At 42.1% G+C, this 25,070-nt stretch overlaps 1 protein-coding gene across 3 annotated transcripts in view; it reads right to left on the bottom strand.

Annotated features, from left to right (window-relative positions):
* Positions 1-22,397, bottom strand: part of haus6 (HAUS augmin-like complex, subunit 6) — an 81,520-nt gene extending 59,123 nt beyond the window's left edge. For 2 of the 3 annotated variants that reach the window (XM_068030484.1, XM_068030486.1), the window contains exons 1-6: positions 22,128-22,397; positions 18,137-18,232; positions 12,923-13,001; positions 9,599-9,728; positions 5,338-5,485; positions 4,407-4,472 (exon numbers count right to left, since the gene is read on the bottom strand). In XM_068030484.1, coding sequence (XP_067886585.1) covers positions 4,407-4,472; positions 5,338-5,485; positions 9,599-9,728; positions 12,923-13,001; positions 18,137-18,232; positions 22,128-22,270 — 662 coding nt within the window. In that variant the 5' untranslated portion in view covers positions 22,271-22,397. Of the gene's footprint in view, positions 1-4,406; positions 4,473-5,337; positions 5,486-9,598; positions 9,729-12,922; positions 13,002-13,530; positions 13,610-18,136; positions 18,233-22,127 lie in introns of those variants that run through there. The other variant, XM_068030485.1, reaches the window with a different exon arrangement.
* Between the last annotated feature and the right edge of the window lie 2,673 nt (positions 22,398-25,070).

Raw genomic sequence — 25,070 nt, 5'->3', positions numbered from 1 at the left:
CTCTACTTCTTTATGGTCCTACCATCAATTGTATATTCAGTTCCTAAGAAGGGTCTCTGACCCGAAACGTTAACGGTGCTTCTCTTTCCACAGATGCTGCCAGACCTGCTGAGTGGTTCCAGCATTTCTTGTTTTTATTTCAGGTTTCCAATATCCACAGCATTTTGCTTTTTATTATCCATTGTATATTCCCTTGCCTTGTTAGTCCTCCCAAAATGCATCACCTCACACTTCTCAGGATTAAATTCCATTTGCCACTGCTCCATCCATCTTACCAGCCCATCTATATCGACCTGTAACCCAAGACTTTCCTCCTCACTATTTACGACACCACCAATTTTCATGTCATCTGCAAACTTACTGATCATACCTCCTATATTCTCATCTAAATCATTAATGCACACTACAAACAGCAAGGGACCCAGCACCGATCCCTGTGGTACACCACTGATCACAGGCTTCCACTTGCAAAAACAGCCCTCAACCATTACCCTCTGCCCCCTGCCACTAAGCCAATTTTGGATCCAATTTGCCAAATTGCCCTGGATCGCACGGACTCTTACTTCTTAACCAATCTCCCATGCGGGACCTAATCAAAAGCCTTACTGAAGTCCATGTAGACTACATCAATTTCTTTACCCTCATTTACACATCTAGTCACCGCCTCGAAAAATTCAATCAAGTTAGACACCACCTCCCCCTGACAAAGCCATGCTGACTATCCTCGATTAATCCCTGCCTCTCCAAGTGGAGATAAATCCTGTCCCTCAAAATTTTTTCCAATAGCTTCCCAACCACTGATTTTAGACTCACCTGCCTGTAATTACCTGGTTTATCCATGCTACCCTTCTTGAATAATGGTACCACATTCGCTGTCCTCCAGTACCTCTCCTGTAGTCCGAGAGGATTTGAAAATTTGTGTCAGAGCCCCTGCTATCTCCTCCCTTGCCTCACATAACAGCCTGGGATACAACTCATCCAGGCCTGGGGATTTATCCACTTTTGAACCCGCCAAAACAGCTAATACTTCCTCCCTTTCAATGCTAATATATATCACAATTCCCCTCTGAGCTCTACACTGACATCATCCTTCTCCATAGTGAACACAGATGAAAAGTAATCATTTAAAACTTCACCTATATCCTACAGCTCCACAAACAGATTGCCACTTTGGTTCCTAATGTGCCCTACTCTTTGCCTGGTTATCCTCTTGCCCTTAATATACTTATAAAACGCCTCGGGATTTTCCGTTATCTTGCCCAGTGTTTTTTCATGTCCCCACTTCGCTCTCCTGATTACTTTTTTTTTTAAGTACCCCCTACACTTTCAATACTCCTCTAGTACCTCTGCTGTTTTCTCTGATTCTGCCATAAGCCTCTTTTTTTCCTGATCCAATCCTCTATATCCCTTGACATCCAGGGTTCCCTGGACTTGTTGGTCCTACCCTTCACCTCAACAGGTACATGTTGGCTCTGAACTCTCACTATTTCTTCTTTGAATGACTCCCACTGGTCTGATGTAGACTCTCCTGCAAGTAGCTGCTCCCAATCCACTTTGGCCAGATCCTGTTTTATCATTCTGAAATCAGCCTTCCCCCAATTCTGTACCTTTATTTCCGGTCCGTCTTTGTCCTTTTCCATAACTACCTTAAATATTAGAGCTATGGTCACTCTCCCTGAAATGCTCCCCCACTGACACTTCTACCACTTGTCCAGCTTCATTCCCTAGGATTAGGTCCAGTACTGCCCCTTCTCTTGTAGGGCTTTCTACGTACTGGCTCAAAAAGCTCTCCTGGATGCTTTTTAAGAATTCGGCCCCCGTTAAGCCTTTTACACAGACTATCCCAGTTGATATTAGGGAAGTTGAAATCCCCTACTATTATTACCCTATTATTTTTACACCTCTGAGATTTTGCCTACAAATCTGCTGCTCTATCTCTTCCTGACTGTTTGGAGGCCTGTAGTACACACCCAGCCTAGTGATTGCCCCCTTTTTGTTTATAAGTTCTACCCATATGGCCTCATTTGAGCAACCTTCCAATATCTCAGCCCTCCTTACTGCAGTAATTGACTCCTTGATCAACAGTACAATGCCACCTCCTCTTTTATCCCCTCCCCTGTCACATCTGAAGATTCTATACCCTGGAATATTGAGCTGCCATGTCTCAACCATGTATCATGACTCAACTAGTCCCTCAACCATGTCTCTGTGATAGCAATAATAACATAATCCCATGTGCAAACGAACGCCCTCAATTTATCTGCCTTACTAGTAAGACTCCTTGCATTAAAATAGATGCAATCCAGCCTTGCATTTTTCACTTGTGCCTCAACAGATCTATATTTGCTCTGCCTTCCAGAATAACTCAGTTTCTCTTCTATATGTGACTGTGCATCACCCCCTACTATACCTCCACTCTGTATCTCATCCCCCTGCCAAATTAGTTTTAAACCCACCCCTCTGCCAACAGCACGAGCAAACCTCCCAGCAAGGATGTTGGTCCAGTTCCGATTCAGGTGCAACCCGTCCAACTTGTACAGGTCCCACCTTTGCCAGAAACAGACCCAGTGATCCAGGAAACTAAAGCCCTCCCTCCTGCACCATCGCCTCAGCCACGCATTCATCTGCTCTATCCTCCTATTCCTATACTCACTAGCATATGGCACCAAGAGTAATCCAGAGATTACAACCTTTGAGGTCCTGCTTTTTAATCTGCTACCTAGCTCCTAAATTCTTGTTGCAGGACCTTATCCCTCTTTCTACCTATGTCATTGGTACCAATGTGTACTAAGACCTCTGACTGCTCGCCCTCCCCCTTCAGAATGTCTGCGAGACAGAGGGATCTGGGTGTCCTTGTACACGAATCACAGCAAGTAATTAGGAAGGCAAATGGAATGTTAGCACTTATTGCAAGGGGGATGGAGTATAAAAGTAGGAAGTCTTGCTACAACTGTACTGTATCCAGTCTCCTTACTTAAGGAGGGATATACTTGCATTGAAAGCAGTTCAGAAAAGGTTCACTAGATTGATTCCTGGGCTGAAGGGGTTATAGAGTCAGAGAGATACAGCACTGAAACGGTCCCTTCGGCCCACCGAGTCTGTGCTGACCAACAACCACCCATTTATATTAATCCTACTTAATCCCATATTCCCTACCACATCCCCACCATTCTCCTACCACCTACCTACACAAGGGGCAATTTACAATGGCCAAATTACTTATCAACCTCCAAGTCTTTGGGAGGAAACCGGAGCACCCGGCGGAAACCCACGCGGTCACAGGGAGAACTTGCAAACTCCACACAGGCAGTACCCAGAACCGAACCCGGGTCGCTGGAGCTGTGAGGCTGCGGTGCTAACCACTGTCCCGCCTGGGTTGTCTTATGAGGAAAGGTTGAGCCTATACTCACTGGAGTTTAGAAGAATGAGAGGTGATCTTATTGAAACATAGAAGATTCTGAGGGGGCTTGACAGGGTAGATGCTGAGAAGATGTTGCCCCTTGTGGGGAAATCTAGAACTAGTTTCAAAATAAGAGGTCTCCCATTTAAGACAGAGATGAAAAGGAATTTCTTCTGAGGGTCGTTAATCTTTGGACTTCTGTTCCCCAGAGAGCAGTGGAAGCTGGGTCATTGACTATATTCAAGGCTGAGTTAGACAGATTTTTGATCTACAAGGGAGTCAAGGGATATGGGGGCAGGCAGGAAAGTAAAGTTAAGGCTACAATCAGATCAGCCATGATCTTATTGAACGGTGGAGCAGGCTCAAGGGGTCAAATGGCCTACTCTTGCTATTTATTATGTTCTTACTATGCCCCACTTCAGTTTGGATATCAGGCAATTCAGGGAAATAGGAACAGCCAATTGAGACTTGTTTTGAAGATTGATACAGGTCACAAGACGTGGCCAGATGAAATATCAATGTTGTTTTCTAAGTATGCAGATTGACAACCACTGGAGTAGCTGTACTTGAAAACCAGTTGCATGATCTGCTACAGATTGTCGTGGTTAGCACCGCAGCCTCACAGCTCCAGGGACCCGGGTTCGATTCCTGGTACTGCCTGTGTGGAGTTTGCAAGTTCTCCCTGTGTCTGCGTGGGTTTTCTCCGGGTGCTCCGGTTTCCTCCCACAAGCCAAAAGACTTGCAGGTTGATAGGTAAATTGGCCATTATAAATTGTCACTAGTATAGGTAGGTGGTAGGGAAATATAGGAACAGGTGGGGATGTTTGGTAGGAATATGGGATTAGTGTAGGATTAGTATAAATGGGTGGCTGATGTTCGGCACAGACTCGGTGGGCCGAAGGGCCTGTTTCAGTGCTGTATCTCTAATCTAAATCTAAAATCTAATCTAATCTAATCTAGATTCACCAATGGAGCTAAAACCAAAATAGCACTGATGATATCTTACTTTTCCAGGCGACCCTTCATTTCTGCATACGGTTTCTTCAAGATTGAATTTTCTTTAACCAGTAATCTAGAGATAAATCAAAAATAAATATATATTTAATTGAATTACAAATGAATAATTAAGTCAATGTCATGTGTCTACTGATCCCACTGAAGAAATACAACTGGCATTTATATGGCATCTTTAATGTAGAAAATTCTCCAAGGGGCTTCACAGAAGCATAATCAAACAAAAATAAATGCAGAACTAAAGAAAATGAGGTGGCCAAAGTAGAAATGGAGGAAAGGAAGGTAGAGTGGTGGGGAGAACATGCAAGAGACCAATGTTCTGGGGGTGGGCCTAAAAGGAGGTTGGAGATGTGAAAGAGTAAGGGTTTTAAACTCAAGGATACAAATTTGGAATTGGAGGTGCCAGGGACCAGGAGCCAGTGGAGTTCAACAAGAACAGGATAATAATGCACCTTCATTTACCATACTTCCAGAACACCTGCAATCTTACTCGACAGTTATATTTACAAATTCAAATTCTTCCCATGTTTATCACTTTCCCAAAACAATTCTTTTCACACCAAGACTGAAAAAACTTTTAGTATTGGAAGCTTTTTTTCCTACATTGTCGATGAATTAGTGAAACTGGTTACATAAATGGGTAGCTGAGGTCATTGCAATGGACTCCAGTTGATGCTGTAATGGAAAGGTACCAGGATTGATTTTTTAGTGAAGATCAGATGGCTGCAGGGACTTGATTAAAATTTAGTGTGTTTTTTTTTTAAATATCTGGGCAAAGTTCCACATTTTCTGTTAGATTCTAGTGTCGTATCTGTACTAGAACAGCTTCCCTAGGGAAGCAGAGATCTCTGGTGCACCCTTAAGCTTCAGAGTGTAAATACAAGGATTTGCAGATTGTAAAATTCAGACATAAATATACTCACTCTTCCCTTCTTTTATATTCTGCAACAACAAAAGCTTCCTTCTGAATTCCTTCTAAAAAACAGTTGGCTGCAATACAACTTCTCACTGCCATTAAGTGGGGATCTTGTTGTCGCCCTCTGAATGTCATTGGTTTCCAGGTACTATCTTCTGTTGTTAACAGTGCAGGAAGTAAAAAAGATTACAAACATTGTAGTAGACTCACTTAATGCCAGAGGCTTGGCTCTAAAATTGACAGAAGTAGAAAATTCCCACACATGCACAGTAAACTCCCCTTCAAAAGTAGAATAAGTGCCAAAAATATCATTGCATACACTATTCGCAGCTCCTCTTAGAGGTCATAATCTGTAAACCTTCACAGCTATATCAAATTTAATAAGGATGTCAATGCATTAAGATTTAAAGGACATGGAAAACTTCAATGATGTTCATATTTCAGGGGCGCAGTCTTAGGATAAGGGGTCAATCATATAAGACTGAGATGAGGAGAAATTTCTTCATTCAGTAGGTTGAGAATCTTTGGAATTGTCCACTCCGGAGGGTTGTGGATGCTCCATCATTGAATACATTTAAGAGAAAGACACAGATTTTTGGTCTCAGGAAATCAAGGGATATGGGGAGCAGGGGGAGGGGAAGTGGAACTGAGGGAGATCAGCCATGACTGTACTGAATAGCAGAACAGGCTTGAGCAACCATATGGTCTACACCTACTCCCATTTCTTATGTTATGATCAAGGTATGCAAATTGCACTGTCTACTACATATTTCTGACAAATAAGGCTAAACCTATTTATAAATACTGTAAGCTTTTGTAATACTGTACAAGACATATTGCATCAATGCAACAGCTTCAGAGTCTTGAAACAAGTCATTCCAGAATTGGAGCTTGCTTAAAAAAAAAGGATACAATGCTTTTTCGATATTTTCTCATTTGTAAGTCAAATACAGGAGATGCCATTTCGGAACAGATTAGGTTAAACAGCACATCAAGTCCATTAACCTTAGTTATAATCTCATGTTATGTTACTCTCAATTTAAGCCAACAACTATCCTGGAAGGGAATCCCACATTCACTTCCTTAAGATATGTCAGGCCATAAATCACAAGAGTCCAAACTAGACCTACATTAAATTATATGGTAGACAATTTAAGTTGCCTTTGTCAAATTTCCTAGCAATTAAGTCTTTTGCACATTGCAAATATCCTTTCAATTTACTATCAATATACTTAACTCTAGCCTCGGGAAACAAGTGCTACACTAATTTTTAATCTCTGCAAATTAAAGATGAAATTCCCAATCAACAAGGCTTATTTATCTTGAAGATTACAGCACCTCATTACTACAGTTTTTTGAACATACAGCTTTACTTCTTCCCGAACTTAGTGACAAATCCTGAACATATATCACAAGAGATATTTTCTAAATGCATTATCACCGGTTTCTTTCATGGGAATATAGGAATGAGGAGCAGACCATTCGGCCCTTCAAGCCTGCCCTGCCATTTGATAAGATTATGGCTGATCTGTTAGGGTCTCAACTCCACTTTCTGTCTGCCCCCCATAACCCTTGACTTCCTTGTCTATCAAAAATCTAACACAGCCTTGAATAAATTCAATGACCCAGCCTTCACTGCTTTCTGGGGAACAGAATTCCACAGACTAACAACCCTCAGAAAAATATTGCTCCTCATCTCAGTCTTAAAAGGGAGATCTATTATTCTTAATCTGTGCCCCCTAGTTCTAGTCTCCCCCTCAAGAGGAAACCCCCTCCTGGCATCCACTTTACTAAGTCCCATCAGGATGTTATGTTTCAATAAGATCACCTTTCATTCTTCTAAACTCCAAAGGGTAAAGCCCCAACCTGTTCAACCTTTCTTCATAAGATAAGCCTTTCATCCCTGGAATTAGTTGAGTGCTTCTAACACAATTATATAATTTTTCAAATAAGGAGACCAAAACTGTACACAGTATTCCAGATGCAGTCTCACCAAGGTCCTATACAACTGCAGTAAAATTTCCTGACCTTTTTCCCCCATTCCCCTTGCAATAAACGCCAACATTCCATTTGCCTTTTTAATCACTTGCTGTACCTGCATACTAACATTTTGTGATTCATGTAGCAGGACACCCAGATCCCTCTGTACCACTAAGTTCTGCAAACTCTCTCCATTTAAAATAGTATACAGCTTTCCTATTCTTCCTGTCAAAGTGGACAAGTTCACATTTTCCCACATTATATTCCACCTGCCAAATTTTTGCCCACTCAACCCATCATCTCTTTGTTGACGCTTTACCTCCTCTTGACAACTTACTCTCCTACCTATCTTGGTGCCATCAGCAAATTTAGCGATCATACATTCAGTCTGTTCATCCAAGTCATTGATATAAATTGTAAATAGTCGCGGCCTTAGCACTGATCACTGTGGCACTCTTCTAGTTACAGCTTGCCAACCCGAAAAAGACCCAACTATCCCTACTCTCTGCTTCCTGTTAGCTAACCAATCCTGTATGCATGCTAATATGTTACCCCTACACCGTGTGCTCTTATCTTGTGCAGTAATTTTTGATGTGGCACCTTATCAAATGCCTTTTGGAAATCTGAGTACACCACATCCACAGGTTAACCCTTTATCCACCTTGCTTGTTACTTCAAGGACTACTATCAGAAACTCATGCTGAATTGAGCTTAAGTTTTGAAATCTGTTACCATCTATAATAATGCTCTCATCCCCCCACCTCATTTCCTGCTACAACTGTGGGAGAAGTGATTAAAATGTCAAAGTCGTACAATGTGTTAAAAACTTGCCCTCCACCTTTTTTGCAACCTTTATTCAACTAATTTCAGATAAGCAAATTCCCTACAATACTTCTCAACCTTATAAGTACATACCTAAAAATCTGTCCCTCACCCCACCATCACTCTTAGCAAGTACTGTAGCTTGAAAAACAAAAAGTAGCATGAACAATCCATAAAAATTACAAAAAGGGATTAGGGGGCACCCTTATTCCTGAAACTATCATACAATCCAAACAAAGGATTTTTGCACTCTACAAAGGCTTTTCAACAATTTGCTCTCATCCAGTCATAGAATTAAATTTTAGTTCAGACAGCTCAAAGGTTACTCGCCATCAAACTTTAATCTGCAGTACTGAAAAAAATGTCCTCTTACAAGTTTCAGCTCCCAAACAGAAAGATACATTTCTGGGTGCTAGAACGAACAGCCCAAAAAGTTACCACTTGAAAAAGCCCATACTGAAAACAGTTCTGCACAAAAAATAAAATCATTTTTTGTTTACAAGAAAGGTTCTTGAGTAAAACACTTGTGTAGATTATTTTGTTAACTACTTCAGGGACAAACAGGCATGGTCAGACCAGCTAGTCACATGACTAACTTGCTTGGCAACCTGGGTTATTTCTGAATTGTACAAAGAATTTGAACTTTGAAAAGACGGTTTGCTCTTGAAGTGAGAAGACCTCTCCTGTCTACTCCATCTCTTTCTCACAAGCCTCTGGACCCACAAACTTCAAGAAAGAAAAGTCTCCTACATCCAACAAGGTTTAAGAAGAATACTGGGCCCCAACGAAAAGCAATCAAGGATTCTACAGCGAGCTCAAAGAACCATAACCAAAACCCTCTTCAGATATTGCCTCAAACTTTTCCACTTTATTTCTTCTACTCTTTACTGTCCCCTTCTGCATGCTTGAATCACGTATGCATGCTAGCGTGAATGCGTCGCGTATCCGTAGGCATTAACCGAATTAGAGTTTAAGTTTAATAAAGTTCAACCTTTTTTCTTTAAGCCTAAGAAAACCTGTTTGGCTAGTTTCTTTGCCTTATAATTGGAAGTTAGTGAACAAGGATTCACTAAGGAGGAGCTAAAAACAAACCGTGCGTTTAAAATCAAACCGTTACGGTAAGACCAGGTGAAGGCTGAGAGGGAACCCTAGACCCCTTTCTCACCTGGTTCGTAACACTGAGTCACTAACAGCCTTCAAAAGGGAATGGAACTGAAACTGAGAAAAAAAACTGCAGAGATATGGGGAGGGACAGTGGAGTCAGTATAACGGATTACTCTTCCAAAAAGTTGGTGCAGACTCAATAGGCCAAATGGCCTCCTTCCGTACTGCACTAATCTATGGTACTATGGTCTTAATTGGGAATGTGATTTTAAATTCCATTCCATAAAACGCACACTAAGAACACTCCCGCTAACAAAATATTACAATCCATTAATATCAATCAATAGTTAAAAATCACTTACTTTCAGCTTCATTAAACTTGTGCATAAGCACATATTTTATAAAATGGTACATTAGGTTAGCAAATTTAGGGCCTCCGGGAGATAGGAATAACGATGCCATGACTTGAGGAAACTCACTTCCAACATCATCCTTAAGGAGAGATAAAGACAAAAACACTAATTAAAGATATTACATTATGTTCATAGGAATGAACGTCCCCATTCTAAGAATACAGTTCAATTTCACATCAACCTCCCATTGGGCAATAAATCCAAGAACGCTATCCCGAACAGCACTGAAAGGCTTGACCACTGCCCTTGTTCAACACTATGTATGGTGTCCCCCGACAGGAAAACACAGCATCAGGTTCAACATGTATGCTGACAACATGCAGCTCAACCTCACCAACACCTCCTGTCACCCCTTCATTACCTCTAAATTGTCTTGTCAGACTGCTTGGCCGACAAATAGTACTAGATGAGCAGAAATGTCCTTCAAGTAAATATTGGGTAGAGGGAAGCCACTGTCTTTGGTCCACATTACAAACTCCATTCCCTAACCGACTCCAGTCCTCTCTCCACAGAAGCTGCCTGACCTGCTGAATATTTCCAACACTTCCTGCTTTTATTACTTAAAAAATACTATTTAGTTAATAGAGATTTATTTTAGTTTAGTGGTTATAATAAAATACTTAAAATGTGAAATCTTGTCTTGTAGTTCTTTAAATTGGTCTGGGGGTTCATATTTTCATGATAACCGTCTCACGGAGGTCATTACACCACTGCTTTAGAGCAACACATGCTAGAAGTGCATGTGTGGACACTGGGTGAGGACTTGTTTTGACTGCAATACTCCCTGTGGGCATCTCGCACATCAAGAACCACTGTCTTGATTCACATCACGCATGGTCTTTTGGGCAATGTACCAGAAGGGATTCAGCATACAGAGATTCTAACTCCAACAAGGAGTTAATATCTTCAGAAGAGAGAAGAAAAGGGAGGGAAAATGGTAATTGAAAGCACAATAAAGCTTTTACAAAACTCCTGAAAAACAAACTACACCACAAAAAGTGAACACAAGGAAAAAGTGTGCATCGATATAGAAGCTGCATAAAATAGAATCATAGAGCATACAACTAAGGCAGCTGCCATTCAGCCCATCATTCCTTTATTGGATCTTTGAAAGAGCTACGCAATTTGTGCTACTCTCCTGTTTTCGCCCCCTTCAACTACTTACCAATTCCCTTTTTGAAAGTGTTTCTACTACTGTTTGAGAAAGAGCATTCAAAATCATAAACCTGTTCTGCAGAAGCATTTCTCATCATCTTAACTCAGGTGTTTTTGCCAATAACCTTAAACCTGTGACCTCCCATTACCTACCCTTCTGCCAACAAAATCCTTATGATGTAACACATCTCCCCCTTAACGACTCCAAAGAGAAAGGTCCAAGCTTCTCTAGTCTCTCCTCGTAGCTGAAATCCATCGTCCCTGCTGCCATTATAGTAAATCTCCTCTACACCTTCTCCAAGGCCTCAACCTCCTTTCTAAAGTCTGGTGCTCAGAACTGGACAATACTCCAGCTGCAGCCTAACTAGTGATTGATAAAGGCTTAGCCCAACATCCTTGTTTTTGTATTCTCTGTTGTAGTTTCTAAATCAAGGATCCTATATGGTTTTAAAATAAAAATCAGACTTGTCAACTTGTCTCACGTTAATGAGGGAAATGGAATTAAAACCAGTTCACAGGGCTGCAATAATGGCACACAAAAAGTATCTGTTGCATAAGGACCATGTCCCAGATGATGTCCCTCTTGTTAACTGAGGAAGGAGAACTTTATAGTTTGCATATTGAGAAGAGATTCACAAAGTTGTACCACACTCATCTTATTAAACACTCAGATAATAAGATTATTGCAAATTGCAATACAGCATGTTAAGTACAGTTGTCAAAGTGAATGCAAATATTTCTGGATCTTTCTTCAACTTCCTTCATGTCATTTTTTTCTTCTAAATACTAGTTGAAAAATTAGGAGTTGTGTCAGAATGATGGGCATACTTGCTAAAAGGAAAAAATAAAATGATTTAAGTTGTGTACTTTAATGTGCTAATGCTTTTTTTAATATTAAACAGAAAAACATTTATAAAAACACATTGGGCAAGACAATATGATTCAGGAAGTCTAGCACATTAGGAGTTTGAGATTCAACACAATACAGTTACGTTTGTATTTAAACTAAGCTTCATATTTTCTAGCGTTTCAAATATAACAGTCCATTCAACAAAAACTCTGTTTTATTGCACCTTCAACATAGTAAAATGTCCCATGGCACATCGTGGGAGAGATCAAACAAAACTTGACACCGAGCTAGAGATACAGTAAGACTGGTAATCAAAAACTTGATCAGAGGTAGGTTTTAAGGAGAATCTTAAAAAGGAGACAGAGGGGTAGATAGGCAGGGAGGGTATGAGCGCACTTCGGCTCTAGCCAGCTGAATACCTAGTTACCAGTGGTGTGAAGAAAATGGTCAATCAAAGAGATCGTGGAGGGCTACAAGGCTGGAGGAGGTTGGAGAGATCAGGAGAAGCAAGGCCATGGAGGGATTTGAAAACAATACTGAGAATTTTAAAAATCAAGCTTATGCTTAACGAGGAGCCAGTGTAGGTTAGCGAGCACAGGAGTGTTGGGTGAACAAAACTTGGAGAGAGTTAGGAAATGGGCAGCAGAGTTTTGGATGAGCTCAAGTTACAGAAGGTGCAAGCTGGCCAGGAGAGCACTGAAATAGTCCAGATGTAACAAAGCCATGGGTGAATATTTGAGAAGCAGATTAATGATGGGGGCATAGACGATCTTATTCATGGAGCAGATACGAGATCTGAAGGTAATCTCTATCAAATTGGACACCAAAGACAATTTGGTGTTCCAAATATTTAATTAGAGGAAATTTCTGCTCATCCAATACTGGATGCCAGACAAGTGGCATACTAAGTCAAAGACAGTGGAGGGGTCAAGTAAGGTGGTGGCAAAGTAAAGAATTATCATCTATGGCTTTTATAAAAGGTCCATTTAAGTGCTGTAGCAAAGATGGAAATCTGATTGGAGAGGTTCAAACAGTAGTGGGAAAAAATGGGCATGGATGTGGGAAGCAACAACCCATTCAACGACTGGAGAATAAAGGGAGGAAGTCGACAGCATACAAAATTGCTAGACATGAAAAGATCAGCTAGTCTTTCAAGTCTGACCCAGCCATACTGCCTTTATCATAAAGTCCACCCACCACCACATTAACTTGGACTCAACCATATACAATAAATCTCACCTCTTGCAACTCAACTATTGTTTACTTACTGCAATTTTCTTCATCCACTCGAAGCACACTTTCCTAAAGCTTGCAGCCCTTTTCTTGTCATAAATAGGCCAGCAATCCCTTGACAGATAAACAGATGTTAAAAACTTATTCAGACATAAAATACTATGCAAAGTTATCTATATTTACTATAAATCCAAATGAGGATTTCCAATAATAACTGATGTATACACTGAAACTAAACTCTGCATGCTTAAAACATGTTGAAGTAAAATAAAGTGGAAGAACTGAAAAATGCTAAGCTTAGTTTTAAACACATCCAATCAAAAAACACTAGAAAATAAGTAACTGCACTATTGAAGTGTAGGGAAAATCTGATGTTTGGAATCCTGAACAGACTGGCTTCAAGCAGAGGTACATTAGAGGGAGCAGAACAAGGGTACAATTGAACACCCATTCATCCTCCAGTACCCAGTGTGGGCAGCATTAGCAAATAGCCAACCTTGCTCCCTACTCTTGTCTGGAAGTGGTACATGCCCAGGAAACAACTACAATCATCTATGCTTGTTTAGGAGCCAGATAAGTCACAGTAATATTTTGCCATTCTTTCCAGCAGACTAAAAGACATACACCAAACTAAGTGACTTACTGTATTTCTTCCTGACAGCTGATTTTTTTTTTCTAAATAGATGGACTTGAGTGACGAGGCTCAAATTTCAAAGTCTAAAAATAAATCTATTTAATTAAACCTTGTTTTTCATCCTGAAAACCAGTCAATAAAATGGTTAGCTTAATAGCATTTCTTATGACTTTTCCTGAAAAATTTAAAGTTACAACCTTTCACCGCTTCAAGTTACAATTGCCTAGAAGCCCAAAGAATGGTTGGGGAGGGTTTAAACTAAAATGGCAGGGGGATGGGAACCTTTGCAAGAAGTCAGAGGAGGGGGGATCAAAGACAAGAACAAAAGACAGTAAGGGGAATAAGAAAAGTGATAGGCAGAGAAGTCAAGGACCAGAATCAAACAGGGCCACAGTGAAAAATAGTGGGAAGGGGACAAGTAATGTTAAAAAGACAAGCCTTAAGGCTTTGTGCCTTAACGCACGGAGCATTCGCAATAAAGTGGATGAATTAATCGCGCAAATAGATTTAAACAGGTATGATATAGTCGGGACTACGGAGATATGACTGCAAGGTGACCAGGGATGGGAAATGAACATCCAGGGATATTCAGTATTTAGGAAGGACAGACAAAAAGCAAAACGCGGTGGAGTTGCATCGCTGGTTAAAGAGGAAATTAACACAATAGTGAGGAAAGATATTAGCTGACAATGTGGAATCTGTATTTTGTAGAGCTGAGAAACACTAAGGGGCAAAAAACGTTAGTGGGGGTTGTATATAGACCCCCAAACTGTAGTGGTGATGTTGGAAATGGCAGTAAACAGGAAATTAGAGACACATGCGATAAAGGAACATCTGTAATTATGGGTGACTTTAATCTGCACATAATTTGGGCAAATCAAATTAGTCACAATACCATAGAGGAGGAAATCTTGGAGTGTTTACAGGATGGTTTTCTGGACCAAAACGTTGAGGAACCAACTACAGAATAGGGCATCCTAGATTGGGTATTGTGTAATGAGAGGAATAATTGACAATCTAGTGGTTTGAGACACCTTGGGGACAAGCGACCATAATCTGATAGAATTCTTCATCAAGATGGAGAGTGAAGTAGACGATTCTGAGACTAGGGTCCTGAATCTTAGTAAAGGAAACTACGAAGGTATGAGGTGCGAGTTGGCCATGAAAGACTGGGAAACATTACTTAAAGGGATAACAGTGGATAGGCAATGGCAAACATTTAAAGAGCACATGGATGAACTGCAACAATTGTTTATCCCTGTCTGGCGCAAAAGTAAAATGGGGAAGGTAGCCAAACCATGGCTTACAAGGGAATTAGAGATAGCATTAGATCCAAGGAACAGGCATATAAATTTGCCAGGAAAAAACAACAGACCTGAGGATTGGGAGCAGTTTAGAATTCAGCAAAGGAGGACCAAGGAATTGATTAAGAAGGGGAAAATAGAGTACCAAAGCAAGCTTGCGGGGAACATAAAAACTGACTGTAAAAGCTTCTATAAGAGAAAAAGATTGAAGACAAATGTAGGTCCCTTACAGTCAGAAACAGGGGAATTTATTGTGGGGAACAAAGAAATGACTGACCAACTAAATGCATACTTTGGTTCTGTCTTCACAAAGGAAAACACAAATATCATACCAGAAATGTTGGGGAACACAGGGCTTAGTGAGAGAGAGAGGAACTGAAGGAAATCAGTATGTGTAGAGAAATGGTGTTGGGGAAATTGATAGGATTGAAGGCCGATAAATCCCCAATGCCTGATATGCATCCCAGAGTACTTAAGGAAGTGGCCTTAGAAAAATTGGATGCATTGGTGGTCATCTTCGAAGATTCTATAGACTCTGGAACAGTTCCTACAGATTGGAGGGTAGCTAATGTAACCCCACTATTTAAAAAGGGAGGTAGAGAGAAAGCAGGGAATTATAGACCAGTCAGCCTGACGTCGGTAGTGGGGAAAATTCTAGAGTCCATTATCAAAGATTTTATAGCAGAGCACTTGGAGAAGAGTGGTAGAATCGGGCAGAGTCAGCATGGATTTACGAAAGGGAAATCATGCTTGACAAATCTACTAGAATTCTTCGAGGATGTAACTAGTAGAGTTGATGAGGGGGAGCCAGTGGATGTGGTTTATTTGGATTTGCAAAAAGGTTTTCGACAAAGTCCCACATAAGAGATTAGCATGTAAAATTAAAATGCATGGGTTTGGGGGGTAGTGTATTGTGATGGAGCGAAAACTGGTTGGTGGACAGGAAACAAAGAGTAGGGATAAATGGGTCTTTTTCCAAATGGCAGGCAGTGACCAGTGGGGTACCGCAGGGATCGGTGCTAGGACCCCAGCTATTCACAATATATATTAATGATTTAGATGAGGGAACTAAATGTAATATCTCTAAATTTGCAGATGACACAAAACTCGGTGGGAGGGTGAGTTGTGAGGAGGATGCAGAGAGGCTTCAGGGTGATTTGGACAAGTTGAGTGAGTGGACTAATGCATGGCAAATGCAGTATAATGTGGATAAATGTGAGGTTATCCACTTTGGTAGCAAAAACAGGAAGGCAGATTATTCTCTGAACAGCTACAAACAGAGAGGGGAATATGCAGCGAGACCTTGGCATTCTCGTACAGCAGTCGCTGAAGGTAAGCATGCAGGTGCAACAGGCGGTAAAAAAGGCAAATGGTATGTTGGCCTTCATAACGAGAGGATTCGAATACAGAAGCAGGGATGTCTTGCTACAATTATACAGGGCTTTGGTGAGGCCAAACCTGGAATATTGTGTGCAGCTTTGGTCTCCTTATCTGAGGAAGGATGTTCTTGCTATAGAGGGAGTGCAGCAAAGGTTTACCAGACTGATTTCTGGGATGGCAGGACTGACATATGAGGAGAAATTGAGTCGGTTAGGATTATATTTGCTGGAGTTCAGAAGAGTGAGGGGGGATCTAATAGAGACCTATAAAATTCTAACAGGACTTGACAGGGTAGATACAGGAAGGATGTTCCCGATGGTGGAGGAGTCCAGAACCAGGGGTCATAGTCTAAGGATACGGGGTAAACCTTTCACGACTGAGATGAGGAGAAATTTGTTCACCCAGAGAGTGGCGGGCCTGTGGAATTTACTACCACAGAAAGCAGTTGAGGTCAAAACATTGTATGTTTTCAAGGAGTTAGATATAGCTCTTGGGTCTAAAGGGATCAAAGCGTATGGGACGAAAGCAGGAACATGTTACTGAGTTGGATGATCTGCCATGATCATAATGAATGGCAGAGCAGGCTCGAAGGGCCGAATGGCCTACTCTTGCTCCTATTTTCTATGTTTCTATGAATGCACTGACAAGTAAATGGAAAATCGCGTAAAATGAGCGCCTGAAAAGAAAAATACTGTTTTGAGTTTAAACTAAATATGAAAATTAAAAGATTGTTACATGAAGTACAAAACAAAATTTTACCAGCAGCCTTAAACATTAACTCAAAAAGATAGAAAAGTCTGAAATTTTAAATTTTATTTATCCTTTTTAACACCTAAAATTATCAAAGTATAAAAAGGAAACTGCACTCCAATATAGATTGCCATGATTTGCCTCCAGATCCAGAATATGTGGTTGATTCTTGATTCCCTTTGAAGTCTAATAACCAACAACCATCATCATCTTCTCTGGGGCAGCATGGATGGAGACTAATTGCAGTTTACATCCAAATAATTTAAAAAAGGACCTTTTACAGGCACAGCACAACCTTAACACTTGAACCACGATTACTTAGTTCCATCACAGAAACACAGTGGGGATAAATTTCCTCGAGGCTTCTCCTCGTGCACAAGTTTGGCAGAAGGCCATGTGAACAGGACTTCCAAACATCTCCTGAAGTTACAGTAGTACAGTGGAAAAGCCCTAAGGCACCCCATGGTTGCAAATTATCTTTTCAAGCCTCACACGTAAATGTGATATTTTTCACCAACGGTATCTCGATGTTTTATGATGCTACTTTACAGCCACAATCTCAACTGAGCGGTCAGCAAAAGGATTATTGTACAGAAAGCTACTTATGCTACTATATATAGTGTATGCCTTTTTAAGCTTTGAAAGAAGCATAAACCAGTTAAGCAGATTGTCTATCCACACTTTCAGCTGCAGAATAGAAGAAGAATCAATTCAAGAAAAATTGCTCCCCAATATAAACTCACTACTCAGTTTGGAACTGAACAAGGAAGAATAGAAAGGCCCCCAGGCTCTTGCATGACCTCAGTCAATGAGGACTTCAGGAAAAGGCAAGGATCAGACTTGAGTGCTACGTCCACCATAGCTGACTAGCCTGACAAATAATTACTGTATGGTTCACATAACCTGCCTCTAGGACAAGCTACTTAACATCCACCACCTATTACACTGCACTTTACAGCATGGGTTAATGCCTCAGAAGACACAAGAAAAATAGATTCCCCATTGCTGCAATGTGAATATCCTAGTCAACTTTTGAGTGTTACATAACAAGTTACCCAATTCAATGATAATTTCACCGTTGCATTATATACATCTTTATGCTAAACTATAAGATGACAAAATCATAAAACCTAGGTGAACAAAACGTTGAAGTCAGTTGGCATAATAAAAAAAAAGCTTACCTGAAGAGAGAATTGGCACGAGTTTGATCCAATTGCAGAAACAAGTAGTGCACGACTACTTGAAATGCTTCCACGTTTGGTTTGTCAAACATATCCCTGCATTTGAAGAAATAGGTAGTGATCTTTATTATAGGCTACAGTATATTGAAATTTCAGGCATGTCCTACAGATCATATCTTGACATTTTCAAAATGATTCTATGCCAGAACAGATCCTCCTCAATACATCAGATTCCTAACACACATATTGAAAGCTTAAACTGTAACTGAATTAAATTTTCCTTTACTTTTCAGTTCTTGATGTAGACTGAAAACAAGGAAGCAAAGAAATTATATTTTGAGGACTGAACCTGAAACAGTATGATATAGTAGCAATTGCTGAGATCGGGATCAAATGAGGAATAGGGAACTTAATATTCCTAGCTACAGTCTATTTGGAAAAGAGCTGGGAGCCGGAGTACTGATTAAAGATACTGCTTCCACCCTAAAAAGAGTGTGTATTAGAACAGATGAGCAGATAAGATTGTAAAAAATGGGACCCTTTAATAAATTATACTTCTCAGAGTAATACAAACTTCTTATAGAAACAGTAGGCATAGTATGAAACAGACCACAGAGAAGCCCTTTTCCTCCCTCTCTTTCAAAAGGGACACAAGCAGTTCCTAGCACTAGGGTCATTTCTGGTGTAAGCAAGATAAGGGCAAAGGAGTATGAAATTCCCAAGGGGGTCAAATAGAAGCCACTAGACACCACAGACATTCCAAGGCTGATACGAAGGCGTCTTCGAGCACCTTGTGCACCCTCCTATCTGTACAAGTGTCTAATGAAAGCTAACATTTGACTTCCAGTATGAAGTAAACTGAAAGATGACCATAGCTGAAGTGATGGCCAAGGAGTAGGTGACCACCCTGACAGATTTGGATACCTATCCTACGTTCGTTGGTTACAAGGTTTCGAACAAGTGATTGCCATTAGGGTGAACTAACAGTCCCCAAAGATAAGGTACATCAATGGATATTTGGAGGAGCAGAGACTGCAGCCCCCGTCTGGCAGAAGAGAGGGAGCTTCCTGACATCTTGGGTAACTGGAGGACGTAAAAAGAAATCAAGCAAGAAAGTGAGAAAGCGCGAGAGCGTGCACGCAAAGACTGCCCTTCCAGCTGCAGAGATTGGTTTAAAAATCATCTGTCACAGGTCGTATACTTTCTCTATTTAGCTTATGCATATGTAAACTGTTGTTTCTTAATAAACTACTTTAAAATTACTTGAGTTCTCAACCACCTATTCTGGGTGGTCTGTGACTCCCGAACCTAAAAAGGAACACTAAAGTATGAAATAAACATATAAATAGTAAAAGGACACTCAGAGGAAAGGTGAGGTCAATTAGGGACCAAACAGGGGATGTTCTTCTGGATGCAGAAGGAATGGTTGAGGTACTGAAAGAGTATTTTGCATGTCTTCACTGGAGGATGCTGCCACAGTAAAGGAGGCAGTCAAGAAATTGAAAAGAATAAAAATAGAGATACTTAAAAGGTTGTCAACCCACAAAGTAGAAAAGTCACCCAATCTAAATGGGATGCATCCTGGGTTGCCGAGAGACGTACAGGTGGAAATAGAGGTGCTAACAACAATCTTCTGATCCTTAGATATGGGCGTGGTGCCAGAGAACTGGAAAGTTAGAAATTTTAGACCCCTGTGCAAAAAAAAAGGATAAACCTGGCAACTGCAGGCCAGTCAGCCCAACAGGCATGGTGGGAAATCTTTTAGAAGCAACAGTCTGGGACAAAATTGTCAGTTGGAAAAACACGGGTTAAACAATGACAGCCAGTATAGATTGTTAAAGGCAAATCATATTCTTTTAAGTAAAGGTGATGGTTAATGCACATATGGACTTTAAAAAGGTGCCTGACAAACTACCACATAATAGACTGGCTAGCAAAACTGAACCCCATGGGCAATGTGAATACAGCATTAGCTAAGGGACAGAAAGCAGAGACAGTGGTGAACGAAAACAGAAAATTCTGGAAATACTCAGGTCAGACAGCATCTGTGGAGAGAAAAACAGAGTTAACATTTCAGGTCCGTGACCTTTCATCAGAACTGTCAAAAGTTAGAAATGATCATAGAATGTTTAAGGCACAGAAAGAGGCCATTTGGCCCATAGTGTCTGTGCCGGCCAAAAAACAATCCACCTATTCTAATCCTACCTTCCAGCATTTGGTCCGTAGCCCTGTAGATTACTGCACTTGAGGTACATAAACAGACTCCTTCTGAATGAGGTGAGGGTTTCTGCCTCAACTACCCCCACCACCCTCTGGGTGAAAAAGTTTTTCCTCATCTCCTCTCTAATTTTTCTACCAATCACTTTAAATCTATGTCCCCTTGACACTGACCTCTCTGCTAAGGTGAATAAACTCTTCACCTCCACTCTATCCAGGCCCCTCAAAATTTTATACATTTCAATCAGATCTCCCCTCAGTCTTCTCTGTTCCAAGGAGAACAATCCCAGCCTATCCAATCTTTCCTCAGCTGCATTTTCCAGTCCTGGCAACATTCTCATAAATCTCCTCTGTACCCTCTCTCGCGCAATTACATCCTTTCTGTAATGAGGTGATCAGAACTGCACACACTACTCAGAGTTGTGGCCTAACCAATGAGTTATACAGTTCCAGCATAACCTCCCTGCTCTTATATTCTATACTTCAGCTAATAAATGAAAAGGATTCCATATGCCTTCTTAACCACCTTATCGACCTGTATTGCTACCTTCAGGTATCTGTGGACATTCACTACAAGGTCCCTCACTTCCTCCACACCTCAGTACTTTCTCATCAATCGTGTCTTCCTTTGCCTTGTTTGATCTCCCTAAATGCATCACCTCACACTTCTCCAGGTTGAATTCCATTTGTGACTTTTCTGCCCATCTGACCAGACCATCAATATCTTCCTGCAGCCTACAGCTATCCTCCTTGCCATCTTGTGTTGTCTGCAAACTTCTTGATCATTTCCCCCCATATTTACATCCAAATTGTTTATACCACAAAAAGGGGACCCAGTACAGAGCCCTGCAGAACGCCACTGGGAACAGCCCTCCAGTCACTAAAACACCCATCAACAATTATCTTTAGTTTCCTGCCATTGATCCAAACTTATATCCACCTTGCTGCATTTCCCTGGATCCCACAGGACTTTTTTTTTAACCAGTTTGCCATGTGGGACCTTGTCAAAAGCTATGCTAACATCCATGTAGACCACATCAACTGCCCTACCTTCATCTACCTTCCTTGTTACATCAAAAAAATTCAATCAAGTTGGTCAAACAAGATCTTCCCTTAACAAATCCATGCTGACTATCCTTGATTAACCTGTAACAAGTTTTGAACAAGTGATAGCAAGGTGGGAAAGAACAAAAGGGATAGGGTGGAGAGCAGGAGAGATAAAGTTACAAAAGGTTTCATGGTACAAAGCTTCTATCAAATTGCCAAAATTTGACAGAGGTGTTCAAAAAATCACGAGGGACAGAAGAGTAGACAGGGAGAAATTGTCCCCATTGACCAAAAGATCCAGAATCAGCGGACATCAATTTAAGGTGATTGGCAAAAGAAGCAACAGCGACATGAGAAAAAACTTTTTTTTTTTAAACACAGTAAACGATTAGGGGTTGTTCCGAAGAAGGGTCACTGACCCGAAACGTTAACTCTGCTTCTCTTTCCACAGATGCTGCCAGACCTGCTGAGTGAATCCAGCATTTCTTGTTTTTGTTTCAGATTTCCAGCATCCGCAGTATTTTGCTTTTATTATTATGTAAACGATTAGGGGTTGGAATACATTGCTTGAAAGGATGATGGAAGCAGATTCAATCAAGACCTTCAAAAACGTGGCGAGAAAGAAGGGCGGAAGGGGGTTCCGGTGGGGTCGGGATGGAGATCCCCGACTGGACAGCGGTTTTTAGTGACAGGTCGAGCTCCGGGACCGGGGATTAAAGTTTCGCACCTGCTGAAGACGGTGCGGCTTCTCCCGCCGCTGCTCCCAGCCTCCGCGGCGCGATTGTCGGCCCCGGGCGGGGTGAAGCCCAGCGCCAGCAGCGCGCTCCAGAACCGCTCCTTCCTCCAACTCCCGGGCCCCGCCATTACCATAGACCCGACTCACAGGCCCTCCCGTGCTGCTCGCCACACCACCTCGGCCCACACGCTCCCCCTGTCTCCACACCAGTCTCTCTTTCTCTTTTTGCCGCCGCCGCTCCCGCCTCCGACGTTTGAACTGTTTCCACCGCGATTCGTAGCAGTAACCGCCCGGCTCTCCGCGCAGCCAATCACAAGCCAGCTCCCCCACACAGCCAATCACAAACAAGCTCTCCGCGCAGCCAATCACAAACCCAGTCCACGGCGCAGCCAATCACAAGTCAGTGCCCGGCCGCAGGAGCGCGCCAGAACTCTGCTGATCTGATTGGCTGTAAGGCTGACAGGGTGGGGCAAAGATGGTGAGTGGGGGCAGTGAGGAGACAGAGTTTGTGTCTCTGAGTTGGTGTCTCTTTTTCTATATTTTTTTTATTTAGAGATACAGCACTGAAACAGGACCATCAGCCACCCATTTATACTAACCCTACTGTTTGGCCTCCTTATCTCGAGAGACAATGGGTAAGCGCCTGGAGGTGGTCAGTGGTTTGTGGAGCAGCGCCTGGAGTGGCTATAAAGGCCAATTCTAGAGTGACAGGCTCTTCCACAGGTGCTGCAGAGAAATTTGTTTGTCGGGGCTGTTACACAGTTGGCTCTCCCCTTGCGCCTCTGTCGTTTTTCCTGCCAACCACTAAGTCTCTTTGACTCGCTACACTTTAGCCCCGCCTTTATGGCTGCCCGCCAGCTCTGGCGAACGCTGGCAACTGACTCCCACGACTTGTGATCAATGTCACAGGATTTCATGTCGCGTTTGCAGACGTCTTTAAAGCGGAGACATGGACGGCCGGTGGATCTGATACCAGTGGCGAGCTCGCTGTACAATGTGTCTTTGGGGATCCTGCCATCTTCCATGCGGCTCACATGGCCAAGCCATCTCAGGCGCTGCTGACTCAGTAGTGTGTACAAGCTGGGGATGTTGGCTGCCTCGAGGACTTCTGTGTTGGAGATACGGTCCTGCCACCTGATGCCAAGTATTCTCCGGAGGCAGCGAAGATGGAATGAATTGAGACGTCGCTCTTGGCTGACATACGTTGTCCAGGCCTCGCTGACCCTACACTAATCCCATATTCCTACCACATCCCCACCTCTATATTCCCCTACCACCTACCTATACTAGGGGCAATTTATAATGGCCAATTTACCTATCAACCTGCAAGTCTTTGGCTGTGGGAGGAAACCGGAGCACCCGGCGAAAACCCACGCAGTCACAGGGAGAACTTGCAAACTCCACACAGGCAGTACCCAGAATCGAACCCGGGTCGCTGGAGCTGTGAGGCTGCAGTCCTAACCACTGCGCCACTGTGCCACCCATTAAATCTGTATCTGCCACTCAGTCTCTCTTTGTCTCTCGATCTCTCTCTATTGCTTTGCCTGACTCTGAGGCTGCCCCGCTCTCCTGCTGCGGACATACAAGCATGTGAATTAGGAGCAGGAGTAGGCCATTCGGACAATCCTGCTCCACCATTTAGTTACATCATGGCTGACCTGAATGTGGCTTCAACTCCACTTTCCTGTCTGCACCCCCCCCATAATCCTTGACTTCCTTGTCTATCAAGAACCTATCTAACTCAGCCTTGGAATATATTCAACAATCCCAGTGTCTACTGCTCTCTGAGGAGGTGAATTCCACAGACGAATGACCCTCAGAGTAGAAATTTCTCCTCATCTCTATCCCCTAGTTCTAGTTTCGCCCATATGTGGAAGCATCCTTCCAGCACAGTGGCGCAGTGGTTAGCACCGCAGCCTCACAGCTCCAGCGACCCAGGTTCAATTCTGGGTACTGCCTGTGTGGAGTTTGCAAGTTCTCCCTGTGACTGCGTGGGTTTTCTCTGGGTGCTCCGGTTTCCTCCCACAGCCAAAAGACTTGCAGGTTGACAGGTAAATTGGCCATTATAAATTGCCCCTAGTATAGGTAGGTGGTAGGGGAATATAGGAACAGGTGAGGATGTGGTAGAAATATGGGATTAGTGTAGGATTAGTATAAATGGGTGGTTAATGGTCGGCACAGACTCGGTGGGCCGAAGGGCCTGTTTCAGTGCTGTATCTCTAAATCTAAATCTAAAAGCATCCACCCTGTCAAGTCCCTTCAGGATCTTGTATGTTTCCATAAGATCACCTCTCATTCTTCTAAACTCCAATTGGTATAGCCCCAACCTCTTCAACCTTTCCTCACAAGATAACTTCTTCATCCCAGGAATCTGTCTAGTGATCCTTCTCTGAACTGCTAATGCAATTTTATCCTTTCTTAAGGAAGGAGACCAAAACTGTACATAGTACTCCAGATATGGTCTCACTAAGGCCCTGTACAGCTGTAGCAAAACCTCCCTATTTTTACATCCTATTTCCTTTGCAGTAAATGACAACATTCCATTTGCCTTCCTAATCACTTGCTGTACCTGCATACTAACTTTTTATGATTCATGTACCAGGACACCCAGACTGCTCTCTGTACTCTGCAGACTCTCTGTTAAAACAATATTTTGCTTTTCCATTCTTCCTGCCAAAGTAGACAGTTCACATTTTCCCACATTATACTCCACCTGCCAAATGTTTTCCCACTCACTTAACCTATCTATATCCCTTTGTAGATTCTTTATGTCCTCTTGACAACTTACCTTCCTACCTATCTTTGTGTCATCTGCAAATGTAGCTACAATACATTCGGTCCCTTCATCGAAGTCATTGATGTAGACTGCAAATAGTTGAGGCTCCGGTACTGCTCCCTGTGGCACTCCCTGTGGCACTCCACTAGTTACATCCT

Source organism: Heterodontus francisci, chromosome 4 (assembly GCF_036365525.1).
Source record: "Heterodontus francisci isolate sHetFra1 chromosome 4, sHetFra1.hap1, whole genome shotgun sequence".
NCBI classification, from domain to species: Eukaryota; Metazoa; Chordata; class Chondrichthyes; order Heterodontiformes; family Heterodontidae; genus Heterodontus; species Heterodontus francisci.
Note: the sequence above shows the minus strand (reverse complement) of the source record. Positions and strands in the feature narration are given on the sequence as shown.